The 18,976-nt window shown below is 40.2% G+C and overlaps 1 protein-coding gene across 1 annotated transcript in view; it reads left to right on the top strand.

Moving 5' to 3' along the window:
- Positions 1-3,363: 3,363 nt before the first annotated feature.
- LRP6 (low density lipoprotein receptor-related protein 6) overlaps positions 3,364-18,976 on the top strand; it is a gene marked incomplete at its 5' end in the record, with an annotated part of 31,611 nt that continues 15,998 nt past the window's right edge. The window contains 8 exons of the mRNA XM_009585547.1: positions 3,364-3,580; positions 4,935-5,224; positions 6,929-7,155; positions 9,330-9,514; positions 11,251-11,577; positions 15,113-15,315; positions 17,177-17,388; positions 17,581-17,771. Coding sequence (XP_009583842.1) covers positions 3,364-3,580; positions 4,935-5,224; positions 6,929-7,155; positions 9,330-9,514; positions 11,251-11,577; positions 15,113-15,315; positions 17,177-17,388; positions 17,581-17,771 — 1,852 coding nt within the window. The remainder of the gene's footprint in view (positions 3,581-4,934; positions 5,225-6,928; positions 7,156-9,329; positions 9,515-11,250; positions 11,578-15,112; positions 15,316-17,176; positions 17,389-17,580; positions 17,772-18,976) is intronic.

Raw genomic sequence — 18,976 nt, 5'->3', positions numbered from 1 at the left:
CTACAGGCAGGATATCTGGTATTTTTTCTGAGGCCATTTAATTTTTGTACTTCTTTTTTTTTTTTTTTTTTTTTTCATGGAACTACTCACTCTTTCAGTAAAGGTAGTGTTTGTGGTTGCACAACATCTGTTTCCTGTTGTAGTCTATATTCTCACTGTGGTTTGCAGTATTCAGAATGGCCTCAGAATGTGAAACCCACACCACATTGTGGTTAAAGCAGCATAAACTGCTGGAGACACTGCCTCATTGCAGCAGAAGGTGGGTTTCTCATATGGGGGATTCTATGGGGCTAGGCTTCACTGTGATGAGCTGATCCATCTGGGGCTGGAGAAGGGGAATGAATGCATAAAACAGTATTGACTAGGACTCAGTTGTCACCTGAATTTCAGTATGGGAAGAGATGATGCTGAAATCCTTTGAAATTGGATGATTAGTGATTGTTTCTTTTTTCTTGCCCTTATTATATGTATCATCCCTATATCCGTTGCCACTTTCCTTCTGCCTTACACAAGACTGTTTGGTTCTGTAGCCTATTGACGAAATTCTATTCAAATCTCCTAAAATGCAGCTAAAGTGAGTGCAGACAATGTGGTGCCATGGAACTATTCGTATGGTGGTACCCAGCTGCTAATGGGCAGATGTTTATATTAAGTAACATTGCACAGATGGGCTCAGGTAAGATTGCGGTGGGAGTAGGGTGGCAGGTATGTGTAAGTACTTTCAGATAGGCGTCTCTTTTGTCTAGGTGGCATAAAGCTGTCTTTCAAAATAACCTGTATGTGGCAAAACAAAAATTAATTAAAAGCAGATACTTAATACTGAAGTCCTCCCTTCTCTTTTCCTGACTTTCTTTCAGAGTAAGAGGAGGCTTATTTGAACAGCTCCCCATTTAAACTTTGCTAACGGAAGTTCACCTCACACCATACACCTTCCAACTAATTCTCTTTACCAGTAGTTAAGCACCCCCTTAAATATAGAAGTTTCTTCCCTTTATAAGTACAAGGCAAAAAGTGTAGTATCTAAAGATGCTGCTTTGTGATAGTGATGTTTTAGTGGTTATTACTGTGTGGTTTTAGTTGATTCACTTTGCAACATCCACCTGTTCTGTATATCTGTTTGGTCTGCTTAGCAAGCACTAATTGTCATATATTAATTGGTTGCAAGCAAATGGCTCTTCTCCGTAGTTTTAAGAGGGAGGGGGAAACAAGTCATCACAGAAATGCAAGATGATTGTGTTATGGTTAGAAAAGGGGTGGTAGGCAAAAGGAGATGACCAGTTTTGCTTGGTGGTGGTGACGGTTTCTTGAAGGGATGGTGGGCTTAAGGACTATAACTCACAGTTTATCTTACTGTTAAATCTGTGTCCCTGGTTCTAAAGTTAACCATTAGTCTGTTGTTTAGCAACGTCAATTTGTCAAAACAGAGTGTAGGAGGCACGCTGCTAGGAATTGAGAGAGCCAGCAGATCTGAAATTTTCTGAAGTAGAATAAATGGAATAGCAGAGCTTGTTTTCAAAAGGAAGTCCAGAAATTAGGCAATTAATGCTGGGCTCTGAGCCCAGCTAAACAGTCTGTGATAGCAAAAGCTATGTGTTGGACTTGGTTATCAGTGTAAAGGGCATCATCTTATTTTTGTCATGCATGTGCATTAGTGCATGTGTAGAAGCGTGCCATAGACTACTAGATTGAAGATTTTTTGGTAAGCCAATTCCACAGAATAATTATGAGCTTTTTTTAAAAAAGTAAATATGGAGCTTATTCCTATATACCAGCAAGTATGCAGAGCGCCTTTCATTTTTCTGTAGGAAATGTGCACATAAAGATTCAATTCCCATTCTAACATACTAAGTGCAGTAATATCAGGAAGTTCATGACAGGGAGTTGTTTTAAGGAGAAGTTGAATTATTGTGAAGATTATAGCATTTTCTTTGACTTTTTTAGTGAACTTAAAAATATTTTATTAACATGCACATTATACTGTATGCTGAGAAAGGTAAGGGTTTCAGTTCTGTTTCTCTATTCCTTTCCTCCCTCCCCATCTGTGCTTGGGTGGGCAAAAGGTAGGAGTTGCTCCAAACTAACTTTCTAATTTCTCAAATTCTTCTGACCACAAAACATCATCCATCTAGCCGGAGTTATTAAACCAATTGATCCTGAAAGTTGTCATTGCACAAGTCTTTGGGTTTGAGCCATGGGAAGAATGGGAAATCATACAGACTTGTCTATGGCTATCTGAATTCCAGCAAGGCAAATGAGAGAGATTTGAAAACAGTGATTTAGTAAGTCACCCTTTTTCCAGTCTTTAACTTGGAACACCCTTGGGTAGTGGGAAGGACGTTTTAATGTTTAGGGATTAGTGCGCTACCTTGAATTTTGCGAATTGCATTGTTTTGGGAAGTTTTTACATTAAGGTTACGTTTTTTTCTTTTTTTGGAAGGGTAGTATACATGCTGTAAACTTAAACTATAAACTTGAAACAAGCAGAAATATTTCAGAAGGAACTTTTCTATAAAATTGCAGTGCTGAATCATTTTTAAGCTTCTCTTAAAACACAAGACTCTTCACTCCTGTTACTATGGTACTTTAAGGTACTTGATAACTTGAACATGCATACATATGTTTAATTAATCCTTTCAGTGCTTCTTTGAGGAAGTTGGGTATTACTTCTTTTTAGCAGTAGAGAAAAATGACACAGTAAATTCAAGTGTCTTGATCAAAGGCATGCAATTATTTACAGACTATTACTGTTCCTCCTAGTACAAAAAATACTGAACTTAATTTTGAAGAATGTAAAACTGGTTCTTTATTCAGACTTGGGAATATAAACATATTCTGTAGATCTTCTTGACTGTTTGCCTCCCAGAATTTATGTGGGGCCTCCTCTTACTGCTATCTGTAACCTAGGCAAAGCTCATTTGGGAGGGACTGTGGACTATGAGATGCTGAGCCAGGACTCCTTGACATTGTAAGCTTGTCTTCGTTCGTGTAAAACACAGTGTCTCCCATGTAAAACTAAATCAAGAGACATAAGTCAGAAATGAGAGAGAGAGGCAACTTCCAACAGGCATACACAATTATTAGTTCATAAAGCAAATATAAGGCATGTTATGTCATAATTTCACGTTATGATCTGCTTATGACAATAGCCTTATATATGAGGGATCCTCTGTGGTTTTTAGAATAAGTACCTGTTGAAATACAGTTTTATTAGACTGCTGCGTAACATTGATAGCATTTTAATGGCTAGGAGATTATTTTTGAATTTAAAGTTTAAGTGTGGAGCAGCTGGTTAATTACTCTCTGATAAATAATGACAGAATTATTCTATGTACGTAATAAGTTTGTGTTCGTGTGTATCCATAGGTCATGAACGCTGATGGAACTGGGAGAAGAGTTCTGGTGGAGGACAAGCTGCCTCATATCTTTGGATTCACACTGTTGGGAGACTATGTTTATTGGACAGACTGGCAAAGACGCAGTATTGAACGTGTGCATAAGCGCACGGCAGAAAGAGAGATCATCATAGATCAACTGCCTGATCTAATGGGTCTGAAAGCTACAAATGTCCGCCAGATAATTGGTGAGTGAGACTGCTACTCAGGCAAGTAAAATGAAATAGAAAATTTCAGCAGTGCTGTTCTGCAGGTATCGCTTTGTACCAGGTCAGATTTTTAGAAATGGGCAGAATCCATTTTTATTGCATGATAACTGCAGACTGCAGTTTGATGGGGTGGGGTAGGTCTTTTGTAAGGTGCTTCAGTTCTCTAACTTGGAAAAATATCAGCTAGAAAATGACCAGGCACCCCCCCAAAATGAATGATTTTCTGCCGCTTAGGGAATTGGAGCAGCTCATAGGTCTGAACAGCCCTGGATCCAGTAAGGGGAGAAGAAGGATCATGGAAAATGAGAACTTCTCTTTGTAACAGCCAGCTATTAGATTAGCACAGCTGTTTATGAAACTGCAGCTGTAGCAGCTTTTCATCTTGCAATCTGAACATGTGCTCCCGGTATGCAAAAGCTAAGAATGAGCCAGTTTTAGTCTGTCAGTGCTTTTCACATTAATACTGCAAAATACTTCAGTGGTTTTCATCATCTTTAAAAATAACTAGAAGTACTTTCTGCCCTGTAGTGTCTGTGGTGTAAAAATGCAGGATCTAGCTTTAAATTGGCTATGGTTGTAACTGTAGCATCACAGAACTCATCACATTTCCTGAATATCCTGCTGTGTGAATAGGGCTTGTAGCTTCTTGCTGCCCTGTCTGGATTGCACCCCGGGGAATTAGTCAAATGTAGTTGAGGTGTATCTTTGCATTGCTGCTACCATGTTAACAAGATGCCGTAAGTAAGGTGCATGTGTTTTAAATGCAGCTCTTTTTCCAACTGTTTGGCTAATTGAGCTTCGTAATGGTGGCCTCTCTTAGTGGGTGGATTTCCAGCATGTGCAGGTATACAAGTTAGTATTAGAGAGAGCTGCTTTACTAGCATCCTGGAGAGACGAGGCCATTGAATGGATGTGAAAATAGATCTGCAAATTTTTCATCTCTAAGAACACAATTGGGGTGTGTAACTGACCATTGTGCTGTAAAAGGTAGCAGAACATATGCTTGCTTACTTACATACTTACCGTCCATTCAGTGCTTGTGCTGTGAATCATGAACATAAGTAGCTGTTGGAGTCCAGATCCCTTTCCCAAATGCTGGATTTGCTTCATGCGGTCAGGAAAACAAGTACTGGCTTTCTAGCCAAGTAGAGTAACATCTATCTAAAGGATTACAGGAAATGAACAAAAATTAATTCATTCAGAGAATAAATGGTGAAAAACTATATGTATTTCTTAAAGGACTCATAGTGTCGTCGATGCATGTGAGGATTGGCTTCATCTTCCCACTGGAGTCTATTTGCAATGATTGCTTTTGCTTTTGTTGCGTGCTTAGGTACAAACCCTTGTGCAGAGGATAACGGCGGCTGCAGCCATCTTTGTCTGTACAGACCACAAGGCCTTCGCTGCGCTTGCCCCATAGGCTTAGAGCTCATCAATGATATGAAGACGTGCATCGTCCCAGAAGCTTTCCTGCTGTTTTCTCGGAGAGCAGATATCAGACGAATCTCTTTAGAAACGAACAACAACAACGTTGCTATTCCACTCACTGGAGTCAAGGAAGCTTCTGCTCTGGATTTTGATGTGACAGACAATCGGATTTACTGGACTGACATTTCACTGAAGGTAGAGATGGAAGATAATTCCATTTATTCCATATTGGCTATTAAGTTGTTACAAAGTTCTTGAGATACTTAAGAATGGATCGACAAATGCGATTTACGAGATTCAAGGGATAGGTAAAAGAGCTTGTTCTAACTAAGTATGGCATACATTTTCATTATACTAGCAGCATTCTTTCCTATAAATCATTTAAATCTAATGTATACATTTTCACATAAAGGGTAAGTTTGCAAAAATAAAGGTTTTGGCAGAAAGCTGAGAAGAGTGCCATATGGCAGGAGGTTTCGGGGATCAGAGATGTTTTGCCAGATATGTTTAATGGGGAGAAGCCTTGTCTTGGGTCAGGAAGTGAAAATGGGTCTTACCTGTTCATTAACTTATATAGCTACTGCATGTGTGACATATTATGAATCACAGGCTTTGTAAAACAGGTCTAGGGTCTAGACTGACAAATCGGAAAAGGTTGAGGGTAGGTGTTTAAATGTGGTGGTTAGTGGAGTGACAGAAATCTGTGTATTGTCTGTCTGTTATCTGTGTTATCAGTGAGTCTACTTATTCCCTTTGTTTTTCATGGGTTGTAGATGTAGTCAGAATTGTGAGCACCAAAAATTAGTTTTTAATAAAAGAAAGTTTTCTGCAATTGGGTTGAGACCTGTGCCAACAATAACTCATGGACCTTTGCAACTGAAGAATCATAAAAGTTAAAAACACAGAGTTTAAGTGAGTTTGAGAGAGGTGACTTGGCTGAATTCTTTAGGTATGGTATTCATTTGAGCTGTGTTTGAAATAAAAATAAAGCAATGATCTGATCAATTATTAAGGGTGTTACAGATGAAGACTGAGATAAACTTCCCTGCTGTGTACTGTCACAAACTGGCATAATTAGCAGGTAGCATCCACACTGGGAAGTAAACAAAAAATCAGTCTTTGTGTTAACTTCTGATGCGTTACAAGTATGAGGAGTGTGTGTGGAGGGGAATATTAAGGACACAGAAGGGAAGCCCATGTTTGCCAAAAAGAATTTTGTACCATCCTAACATTATTCCTTTACTTTCAGGCTTATAAGTGGTCATAGTAAATCAGGGAATGCCTAAACTCTGATATGTTATTAAAATATAATTCTGGCTGTATCTGCTATCACAGGCTGATGATCCATGATGGCAAGAGTTAAAAGAAGTCTTTTGAATAAAAGACCAAGAAGAAATTATGCTTAGTGAAATTAAATTAAACCATCAGTACTGAAGCACTTGCATAGTGAGCTAATCAACCATTAGGTGGTTTTCTTCTATTTGCAGTTCTATCCTGAACTTTTTCATTAGGCTGCTTTAAGTATTGTTCCATGCTATAATGTTGATGCTTTTGTATAGTCCTGGGAGAGGCAAAATATTTCCCCCTCGAAGTTGGCAGTAAGTTATTAAGGTCACTTTGGCATCTAGACTGCTTAATTGAACCAGACTAGTTATCCCATTTATTTCCCCAGTGAAACACTATTGTAATTGACACAGAATACATTCATAGAGTACAGTAAATCATTACTTCTGAATAGCAGCATTGTTTGCCTTGCAAATAAGTAGCATATTGTAAGATCCTCTTTCCTATGAGATGCCTAAAATCTGAAAGTGTTTAAAATGCAACAAAGAAAACAACCAGCCCAATGACAGACTGGTAAAATTTCTAATTTGCCTGTGTATCTTTGTATCCCTGCAGACCATCAGCAGAGCGTTTATGAATGGCAGCTCACTGGAACACGTTGTGGAGTTTGGCTTGGATTACCCAGAAGGCATGGCCGTAGATTGGCTGGGGAAGAACTTGTATTGGGCTGATACTGGAACAAATCGTATAGAAGTGTCAAAGCTGGATGGACAGCATCGCCAAGTGCTGGTGTGGAAAGATCTTGACAGTCCCCGGGCATTGGCACTGGACCCTGCTGAGGGGTAACTTGCTGATTTAATTTTATGTTTATGAACGGTGAAAAACAACATTGTAATGCTTCCTCTAGGGCATGTTAGTTAGGCGCTGCGTGTAAATCCTGAGAGAACTGAGCTGGGGAATACAACCTGGTAATTTAGAGTATGAGGGCTGGAGGAATACGCTCTTAATGTCCTGAATAATCATTAAGAATACTACAAAAAGAATCAGAGCAACTCATTAAAAAGGGATTTATATTTAGTTTTTTAATTAACCACAGAATCAAAGTAGTTTTAGGTTTATGGAATTCATTAATTAGAAAAGGACTGTAGCATTGAAAAGAAAATATTTGTTCTTTTAAAAATGAGGATCCTTTTTATCACAAGTTAGGGTCCAAGAAAGGTATTAAATGATTTAACTTGAGAGTAGGGGAGTGAAGCTTATTCTCTGAGAATAAGGAAGGTGTTTGTTTCTTCAGATAAGGGAGCCTTTTTAGTTGGTATGGACAAGAGAAGCAAGGACAGAGAAAGACTGGAAACAATTATACCCATGTATCCCCAAAATGAAAGATTTCCTGAGGAGAAACTTCTCAGCTGGATTCGAATGTAATAGCAAAAGTAGGGCAATAAGCAGGGGGAGGGAGGAAGGAGCGAGGCAAGGCAAGGCAAAACTATTTAGCTTCTGAAATAGCTCTTCTACAATGAAATGCTCATTTGACATTAACTAATTACTGCAGAACCTTTTTGAGGTTATACCAACATTGTATTATTCCTATTTTACAAATGAGGGAACTTAATTTTCAAGTGTTAGGACATTATCACAGTTTCCAGTGACGCTGCAAGAGTTACAGCAATGCAGAGAACTCTGCACCACTCAAACACATTCTTTCTGCTTCATTTCAACAAGTGGTGGCAACTGTCGCAGTGCTTAGTCAAAAGGAGTTCTGCGCTGCCCCCAGTGGGACACATAGATGGGGTTCAGCCCTGACGTGCCAGGGGTTGCCTGGACAAGTACATCAGAGGGCATCCAAGACCAGATTGTTAGATGCAGTTACTCAGTTGTAACAAAAGGTTGCTACGGATGATTCTGGTTTTGCATTGGGAATAGTTTTTTCCAAGGATTATAATTCAATGCTTTGTCTCTACAGACCAGAAGAAAAAATTATTTTATATTTGAGCCCGAATGCCTGCTTTTCCTTTTGCCTTCTAGCTGAGCTATGTTGTTGTACTTTATATGGAAGTTTTCATGGTATTGCTACCATGGGGGCAATTCTAACACTTAGGTCCATGCTGTGCACAACTTGCAAAATTTATGCACAAAATACTTGCAAAATTTGAAAGGAAAGATTTGCAAGTATTCCTGGTGTCTAAAGAATAGCTCCCCCTTGATCATGAGTTTCTGAAGGAACCTTTCCCACTGTGTGGTTGGTTGAAATTAAAAACATTTCACAGGTGTTTGTTACTAAAGGTATTAAAGGATAAAGGTGTAAACATTGGCTAGCTATGTCTCACTCATTTTTAAAATGGTATTGGCTTTACATTTTGGAAGAAGTGACTAACTACTTGACACCAAATGTCAAATATACAGCCCTCTACTGTGTCAAATGAGGCATAAACTGGCATGTGAGTATGTAATAGTTTGTACTTTTGCTCCAGTGGAAATGCCATACAGTTTTGTGTTATTCTACCCTCCGCTGAAATGCAACACACTTACATGGCTGATTGACTTAGGTGCGTGGAGATGAGCAGTGGCACCTATTAACGAAAGTACTCTGCATATCCTACCTTTTTGTATTCCTTCATTTGATGGACAATTGAATAGAAACAGAAGCTAAATGCCATGGAAAATATCTTGCTAAATAACCAGGTATAAATGAATGTGCCCACCTGCCAACCTTTTGCCTCTTAACTGATGTGCATGGATTCGTTAAGATTGAAGTGCTTTCATAGGGAACTTGCTGGTGAAAATCCAGCTCCAAGTGGAAAAAACAATGTTGGAAACATTTTGAGGAAACCTGACTCACTTCCTTGCTTACATTCTGAAAAAACGTTTAGTGTAATGGAGCTTAATAAATGCTCAAATTTACAGCTCTTGTTTTTCTCTTATTCTTTTTAAGGATTTTTGTTTTGTTTTGTTTCTCCTCTTGAGTTCTCTTTTGGATAAATGTGACTGATTTTTTTCCTTTTGCCCTTTTAATCAGGTTTATGTACTGGACTGAATGGGGTGGTAAACCAAAGATTGATAGAGCTGCTATGGACGGCACTGAGCGGACTACTTTGGTACCGAATGTGGGACGTGCTAACGGCCTAACTATTGATTATGCTAAAAGACGACTGTACTGGACCGACCTCGACACCAACCTGATAGAATCCTCCAACATGCTAGGTGAGCCCCAGAGCCCTGGGCAGCATCGTGGGGATGCTGCTGCTTTTTCACAGTTCCCTGTGGCAAATTATTGCTTAAATAATGGAAAGATACATGTCTTAAGGCAAAAATAGATTTTTCCAAACTCACACACCTTTACCATTTGCTTCTATAATTGATGTTTATGCAACACAGCATTTAGAGAGGTCTCGATTTTTCTTGTAGGTAATCTAATTGCTCACAAAGTTAAAATTATACAAGCTGTACATGTTCTCAGTTATATGTAGGACAAAGCTGTCAACTTCCAGTGTTTTGGAGAGTCTTGTTTTGCTGCTCCGAAGATTGCTGGCAGATACATAACAAACACTTCATCATCTGTAGAAAGGTAGAGAGAAAGCCAGGGTAACAACAGTTTATTGGACAGTTTTTGCAATGTAATTTAATACAATTTGCTTTTTAATCTTTGTTGGTATCCTCAGGGTTCAGGCATTTTTTTCCCAGTATATCCTGCATGTTAAAGGCTTTTCCTGGTTAGTACTGGTCACCAGGGGGGCGCGCTCTCATACTGGGCTCTGTGTTATTGTTTTATAAACTGGTCATTACGGCTAAATGGAGGTGGAATATATTATTCTTTCACTGTCCCAGGGATAGTGTACTGAGGACCCAAGCCCCCTCAGGTTTGCATGTTGTTAACATGTTAACATCTCGGTACCCACAGGAGTGGACTGCCTTGTTGTGTGCCAGATCAGTCAGATTAGTTTTATCACTAGCCAATATTTAAAGCTAAAGGAGTTGGTCTACTTTAAACAGTACATTCGCATTACTGGAACAAGGCTAGAAAAAGATCAAAACAGGAAAATGCATTACTAGGAATTATATGTGATGTAAAAGGTTTTCTTCAGCTTCTCGTGTATTTTGGTATGCTGTTGGGGCTGGCTCAGTGTTCCCCTGTTTTCTGTGGAACTGGACACACCGTTAGAATTTCATCTTCCCTGTGCCTGTGGCTAGTGACAGCAGAGCGCAGGGCTGTGCATCTGCCTCTTCTCTGCACAAAGAGGGAATGACTTCTTGCTTCATCATCTCCCGTTCACTTTCTGTGACTAGACAGCAGGACATCCCATGTTAATGAAGTGGTTGAAATAACGTGAAATAATCATTTCCCCTCCATGCCCTGCTCCTTAAGGTTTCTTAACATTTCCACGGTATACACAATTAACTGTTTCCTACCTTGACTTTCTGACTGCTCCTTCCTGTTACAGCATTCCAGAGACAGATGAGTTTAACCTTGTGCATTTCATTTTTTCTTGTAATACAGCGTAGAATCTTATTAAGCTCATAACAATTCTGTCTCTGTAAGCAGTGGGCAGAGATCCAAATGTGGCGTGAGAGATGCTGAACTGGGAATACATTGTCAGGATCCTGCCTCCTTCCGTGGGATCCTGTTTGTTTCTGGGAGGAGGGAAAGGACAGAATCTTTTTGAGGACCCTTGATTATTTTCAAGAGTGAGGCTTTTTTCTTTAGTAAAATCCATTCTGTTCTGAGTCACAAGCAGGATTAGTACGTTTCTGTGATAGGCTCTGAGACTTCAGACTTACACATCGCTTCATAATTTACTTTTGTAATAATGAAATAGTAACTTTAAAGTAATTAAAGTTCTAACCTTTCTGTGCAGGGGACATGTCTAACAGCATTAAACGGCATCTCCTTTGTCCCCCAATAATTCTGCTTTTTTTCCTCCCTTCCTTTTTGGAAACAGGCCTTGACCGTGAGATTATAGCTGATGACTTGCCTCACCCATTCGGCTTGACTCAGTATCAGGATTACATTTACTGGACAGACTGGAGCCGGCGTAGCATTGAACGAGCCAACAAGACCAGTGGACAGAACCGAACTATCATCCAAGGGCATTTGGATTACGTTATGGACATCTTGGTCTTCCATTCCTCCAGGCAGGCAGGCTGGAATGAGTGTGCCTCTAGCAACGGCCACTGCTCTCACCTGTGCTTAGCAGTCCCTGTTGGTGGTTTTGTCTGTGGCTGCCCAGCTCACTATTCCTTGAACTCTGACAACAGGACTTGTAGTGGTAAGCCGTAATGAATGGAAATAAAACAGAGAGGCAGATGTGTTTTGTAACAGATACAAGCATTGTACTTGGAGGAAAGAAGAGGTTTTTTTTTACGTGGGATGGTAAAGCTTGCTTTGCCGATAGGCCAAGTTAACGCCAGTTTCTATTTTTAATACTGGATGTGTATTTGAAAAATTACTGGTTCCCTAGCGTCCCTTCCTCCATAGGAAGCAGGGTATATTTAAATATAATTTTCTAATACTAAAATCTACTCACTTTTCAGAGAAGATAGGATATTGAAAGCAAAAAAAAAAATCTTGCAACAGACCAGTATCGCAGTAAAATAAGAAGAGTGGCTGTAGTGAATCTTTTTAATGACTCAGCTAAATCTGTGTAAGCAGGAAAGCTCAAAATGCTTTTGGGTTTCTCTCTGTCTGTCAACCCTTCGCAAGTGCTTGCTTGCTTATTTATCTGCTTATTTATTTATAATCTTGCCTGACATAAAGGATATATGATAGTTTGGTCTGTATTCTGGCCTTCGCGTAGCCCGTAGGTGGTCAAGATTTAATTCTGTAGTAGCTGTGTTTGCTGGCTGATGAGATGCTGAGGTGGGTCACTCTCATACCCCCAAAAGTGTTTCTTCCTCAGCGAGGAGAGGCTTGGCTCCACGGTCTCCCCAGCACTTCAGATTTCTGATCTCAGTGCAGCCAAGCCCCATTTTTCTTTATTGTTGTGCAGAATACGAACCGCAAGGCCGCTCAGGCTGTGTGTAATTAGTTTCTAACCAAATAATTTATCCATCTCTCAATAACTGGCTGCCAGTGAAGCTCTCATAATTTTGGCAGCCACACCGTATGGCTGATTTCCACTGGTGTCATTCAGATTAGTCAGTGGGTGAAGAGATTCATGGTACGGAGAGACAGATTGTATCTCGTCTGCATTATGCATGAGTAGAGAGATCCAACTGTTGTTTTAAAGCCAAAAGCAGGGCAGCTTGTTCCACGAATGCCACCTCATGGCATTTTTTGAAAATAATGCTCTTTGGAAGACCCTGCTTTTCCACCTCCCCATGTGTCCTGTACTCCTCCTTTCCTTTTTTATTACAAGGGGCGCTTGCATGACAACTGGATTTTTTGAACTCTAATACTCTTACACCTTCCTGGAAGTTAGAGACACGGCTGGCACCTCTCTGGTGATTACTGTGATTTTGTAGGTGGAGGAATTTGACTTCCAGCAGAGAATAAGTAGCAAAATGATCAAAGGTCATGTTTTCTTGTGAAAATGCTCTTGGAAACAAAGGAAGGAGAAAAATACAGGAAATATGTTGTGAGCAAATAGAACCATTTCCCCATGGTACAGTTCAGGGCTGTTTGTGAGGTATTAGGAGTTTTCCTTCTGCCATGTTCAAACCTGGGAACTTTCCAACTTCTCATTTGTAGGTAATTGGAGACTTAGGCTTCTCCGTATAATTTAATTTTTCTCTTGGCCACTATAATTGGAGCATGAATTGTTTTAACTTTCTCTTGCCTGTTTTACTTGCTCCTGAATGTTATTATTAGTCCAAGCCCTGTCTAGAGGCCAGTTTCTCCCTTCTGGATCACCCTGCTCATGCTTGCATAGATTCTTTTAATTACGGGAAGGACACACTGCTCTGATGAGATCTTGGTATCTCATCAGATCTACCATGTGTCATGAAGTTTGAAGGCAGTGTTACACAGGGGACATGCTTGTTGCACTTCATTTGCCTGCCAAAAATATAGTCAAAATATGTGACTATTGGGAGGGAGAATGATGAAAACTGGGCAGGGATTTCTGAAATTGGGACTGTTTCAGAGATGTGGGGACTCAAGGGGGGAAATTCTGCTGTTACTTTTTATAATGAGCCATCAATTCAAAGTTGGAAGCCAGGCAATCTCAGACAGTGAGAGGGTGTCTTTGGGGAAAAGTGGAAAGGATTTTAGGTGCTTATGATGGTATGTTTATCTGCACTGTTTTATCTTAAGCTTTTTTCCCTTTCCATTACTCTCTTAACTGCTTGATAAGAATACTGATGTTTTCTGAATCTATTATTTTGCTGTACACATTCAGTATAAACTTTGCTTTGCTTTTTTTGGTGCTTTCTTCTATAGTTTAGAGCTAAGTAGAAGGTGGCTTAAATTATTGGAGAAACGCTTGGAGGGGAAATACAGGTTTTCCAGAAGGCAAAAATACCTTGCAATTAGGCCTGATTGTTATAGGATGTTAGGACTGAGTGTTAGTTACCAAGGAAACTCCACCCCACCTTTTTTTTTTTTTTTCCTAGCAGCCAGAATAAATGTTCAAAGTGTATGCCTAAAATAACAAAGCAAGGTGATGATGTTCTCTGGAAGACTTTTGCTACCTCCCCTTTCCAAGGTGCTGCCTTACCTGTTTTACAGGCTGGATTGAATGAGTGCAGTGTCCCACTGCTAATCTCTCCAGACTTGTGCTATAGAGAATTGATTGTACAAACTTCAGGGAGGCTGCAAACTGCATTTCTGGCTGCTGGCTCTTGTGCCGTCTTGCACAGCAGTGGCTCCAGGTAGACCATTATTGAAAAGAACGCTGTGAAAAGAGAAAATGCTTTAACTACCTCCTCTGATTTCTGACCCAGTTATGTAATACAGGGAAAATTTCTTTTTAACAATGTATTAAATGCCTTGTGCACTTACTGTAAGATCCAGCTGGTAAACTACAGCTGTATGGGGTGGGGAAGTCTTATTTTCTGATGTTTGATGGTATTTATAAGAAAAAAAATCATTTGTCCAGCAAATTTTTGCTGGGTGTCTGGAAAGCTGGAGCAGAGCATCAGATTTGTTTCTGGTTGCAGGTTAGCATTCCCAGATGAGCACCTAGAAATAAGCAAGATGTATAAATTTGAGAAGAGTGAATAGATTTTTTTCCAAAAACGCAGCCTGCACACACCTAAGAGATTTTCCTGTGAATTAGTTGTTTCATTCTGGTGCAGGCAGAAAGAGGGTTTGTGGGAACAGGACTAAACCACTCTAGTGGTAATCTCTGTTCCCTGGGACCTCTAAATAAGGAACCATTGCTGGCTTTTGCTCAGCTTCCTTTGCAAGTAGAAGTGTACCTAGCAAAATGTTCAACTTCAGAATAGTGGAGCTGCATTTCCCTGGGACCCCTTTAGAAAGAAAATTGACAGTTCCTTGAGAGGCATGGCTGACCGTTCTTCTTTGAGGTGATTTTGAAAGAAGTCTTCACATTCATTAGTCCTGCAACTTACAAAATTATCTTTGCCTGTCACATCCACGTTCAGACATTTATAGTAAAAAGAGGTAAATTGAAAGGCTTTCCAAACTGATCAGACATTGGGATTTTTATGTTTTGTTTTTGTTTTGTTTTCTTTTTTTGTTTGTTTTTTTTTTTTCTTTTGGCAAAGGAAGGGGGAGAAGGGGAACGAAATAATAGATACCGTCTGGTTATATGTAGTAGTTGTCATTATTGAACATACAAATACCCAACATTATTGCTATGTGTAACCCTTTCACCCTTCTTGTTTTTTTAACCCATCAAGCTCCTACAACCTTTCTGTTGTTCAGTCAGAAGAATGCAATTAATCGCATGGTGATAGATGAGCAGCAGAGTCCAGATATCATACTCCCTATCCATAGTCTCAGGAACGTTCGAGCCATTGATTATGACCCCCTGGATAAGCAGCTGTACTGGATTGATTCTCGGCAGAACATCATCCGCAAGGCACAGGAAGACGGCAGCCAGGTATCCTGCGGGTGATGGAATTACTAAAAGATGAGGAAGGCATGCCCTACACCCAGCAATGAATGATTGTACATGAATAATTTAGATATATGGACTTCCTGTAGATTACTAGCTGTCATTTGGCAAAACAAGTGGCATCTGGAGTTTCTGGAGTCCTCAGCCAGTAATCTGGGAGGTGCAGCAGGAAATAAAATGTGGAAAACTAAGGCCAACTTAAAGATACTGTTGTTTACACTGCATTATTCGTTCAACACCGTCTTTTGGCTGGGGGCTGTTGGAAACCCATATTTGAGAGAAGTGAAACATGGATGGGAAGGTTCTTGGGAGAAACGGAGTGTGTCAGAGAGAAGGAAGAGTTGCCAGTGAGCAGGGTGCAGGGGCATTGACTCTGAAATGAAGAGGGTGGGACTTTGTGAGCACACAGCTGTGTCTGAAGCCTCCCGGGTTCTGGTGGGGATAGGAGGAGAGTTGTCAGTCACTGAGCAAGGAGTTTGAAACTAGTGACCTGTAAGAGATGTAGCAGGCTTGGGAAAATGTATTTGACTGGGGAATACAGGAAAAGTAGAGTAGGGTAGAAGGCAAAAGGTGATGCAGGTTTAGTGAGGTTAATTGTGAGCAATGACTGCTTATTCATTTTCACATTTTAAAGTAGATTTTTTTCTTCCTGATTTTTTGAATGGGGGAGGAGCAGGAGACTAAGATGAACAACACGGAGGTGCTATATTCAGTTTAATTTGTAAGAGAGTGTGGTTTCTGGTGGCGGGTGTGGTGGTAGTTGGATCCTGGTGAAACGCCCTTCAGCTTTAACTCTTAATTTAGCAATGGTTTTAATTTTGGAATATTTAAATAATTTAACACCCAAAACTAGTCAAAGGCACCAGGTTTTTGCCAGCTTCAGCAGAATAAACAAATGTAAGACTAGTAGGCACACCCTTTCATAGAGGTGACAAGCCAAATAAAGTTAGGCAAATTTTATGGTGAAGTTTAATTTGGGGGTGAGAGAGTGGAGGCTGCTCACCTCAAAAGCATGAAGTTTTCCAAAAAGATTATGTAAGGCCGTGTTTTGTGAGTTATTAATCCTCTTAAGATTTTTTGAGAAGTTCATGAAAGATGTCAGTTAGGTTCACCTTTCACTATAGGGAGACTATGCAGTTTCTTTCTTAAAAAAAAAAAAAAAAAAAAAAATTAAAAAAAAGAAAGGCATGTGAACTCCAGAGGTCTGGACCAGTAGAAGGCAAGAACTTTGAAGCAGAAAGGTGTTAGCTGGAAATGCTCTAAAGTCACTGTCATATGCTAGCTGATGTCCTTTCTGTCTCTTGGCAGAGTTGCCTTCCCATTTATTATTCATCCTTATGTTATGTCCCCCAACTGTGATGGCAGTGATGGTGGAGAAGAATAAGGCAAGAATTTCAAGTGCTGTCTGGTCTCACTTTGCCTGTGTTTTTATCTATTCAGCTGCAGCTTTGGGAATTAGTGGTCATGCGTTTCTGTTGTAGAGTGCTAAATGTGCTGGGTTTGGGTCTATCCAAACTGAACTTAGAGTTGTCAAGAAAGCAGAGGAAACATGGAAGCTGACCCTGAATCTTCAACGCCAAGGCAATTTGGACTTGCTAAGTCAAACTTGCTAAGTCTTATGAGCTGCAGTCAACTTACATGATTGCCATTACAACAAACCATCAGGACTAAGTGTCTATATCTGATCAAAGGTGTTGGTGGGGTGTCTCCTTACTTTATGATAGTATTTTGGCTGCCTCCTTTTGCTGAGGAGTAGTTTGATGTGGTGCATCCATAGCAAATAAAATCGCTCACGTTGAATCACATTTAAATGCTCTTCTGTGGGTTGTTTTTCTTTTCTTTGTAGAGCCTCACTGTTGTGACAAGTCCAGTTCCCAATCAGAACCTAGATATGCAGCCTTATGACCTGAGCATTGACATCTACAGCCGCTATATCTACTGGACCTGCGAAGCTACTAATGTGATCAATGTGACACGCCTGGATGGAAGACCCATGGGAGTAGTGCTCAAAGGAGATCAAGATAGGCCCAGGGCCATTGTGGTGAATCCAGAGAAAGGGTATGTAGCTGAAATAGTGATGTGGGGAAATTCAGGCTGAAGGTCTTGAGAATCAAATTATTTTCTTGCTGCTGGTTGGTTTCTGTTTGTCAGAATAAAAACATCTTTGACATTTGTTAAGATGTCTTGGTCATATAGCAAAAACGTGGAAAGATCAAATAAACTTTCTTCCTCTAATCATTCCTATTCCAGATACATGTATTTCACCAACCTACAAGAAAGGTCTCCTAAAATTGAGAGAGCAGCATTGGATGGAACTGAACGAGAGGTCCTTTTTTTCAGTGGTTTGAGCAAGCCCATAGCCTTAGCTATTGACAGCCAGCTAGGCAAGTTGTTCTGGGCTGATTCAGACCTGCGGAGAATTGAAAGCAGTGACCTTTCAGGTAGAGTAGCACTTTAATTCAGTGATTCATTTGTGTGGTGTGGGTGTGGGGGAATGCAGAGAAAGGTGTCGTCTTTCCCTTCCTACTATAAACAGTCTGTACTGTGATTCTAATCGCTCCCTAAATTCCCAGCCAGGGAATGTGCATGATTCATGCAGCGTGCCTTTACAGTCTCATGCCTCTATCTATGATTTGCATTATTAATTGCTCCACATGCTATTTACTTCAGTTTCTCACTGCAAGACCTTTGTGTGGTTTCCCAAAGTCTGTTCATAAATAAATTGCAGCAGTTTTGGAAAGGGGAGGGAGAGGGTTGTTTTTAAAGGCATTGGTTTTGGTGCAGTAATCTGTCAATCAGAGGAAAGTTTCCCATTAGTGGGAAAATCTTTTCTGCAGAGTTAAAGCAGCAGGTGTGCAGATCACTTATGTACCTGTCATTTAGGGTGAAATGATGTGAGAAGGATAGAGTAGATCTAACATCTCTCTGTTCTCAAAAGGCAAAAAACTCCCTCTTCCAGCTATGGAGTTCTCTTTGCCTGCTCCCTAAGGTTGGGTATGCTGCTTGTCTGACCTCCTTTATGACTTGATTCAGCTCACTTATCCACATAAGCAAAATAATAACTTAACAACAATATACAGAGAAAGAGAAATAGAGAACAGTGTTCTATTGGTTTGGAAAGCTGAATTGGTTCAGCAAGAGTCCAGCAAGCAACCAGAACTGGAGCAAGAGAAGAGGTAAAATCATGCAGTCAGACTGGGTGAGAGAGACTGAGATGTCTCTTATTGACTAGCCAGATCCAGCTCAGCTGTCTCATGTGGCTTTGGTAGTAATTTGTTGTATGAGCTGGGCTGGATGTTGCTGATGGGGGAGCACCAAGATGTTCTGAGTGCATACACACCCATCTCTGTTAGGTGATGGGGTATATGCCCCCCTCGCTCTGCTGCTAGTGAAGGGCAGTGGCAGAATTTTTCCTTCCTCTGCAGTAAGTCCATCCCCAGTTTGAATAGTTCATGTCCTTGTAATTGAGCTGAGTGTTACTCTACTATCAGAAGCATAAGTACATGCGTAAGGAAATAAGGACACACTTTGCAATCTGTGAGCAAGTTTGAAAACTTAGCGAGAGTATGGTAGTTCATAGTAATGTCTTTCACTGATGACACGATACCTTCATTCAAAGTAGCAGCATGTAATCCCACTGACACCA

This window comes from Fulmarus glacialis, unplaced genomic scaffold (assembly GCF_000690835.1).
Source record: "Fulmarus glacialis isolate BGI_N327 unplaced genomic scaffold, ASM69083v1 scaffold18329, whole genome shotgun sequence".
Lineage (NCBI taxonomy): Eukaryota > Metazoa > Chordata > Aves > Procellariiformes > Procellariidae > Fulmarus > Fulmarus glacialis.
This window is presented reverse-complemented; position numbering and strand designations above follow the sequence as displayed.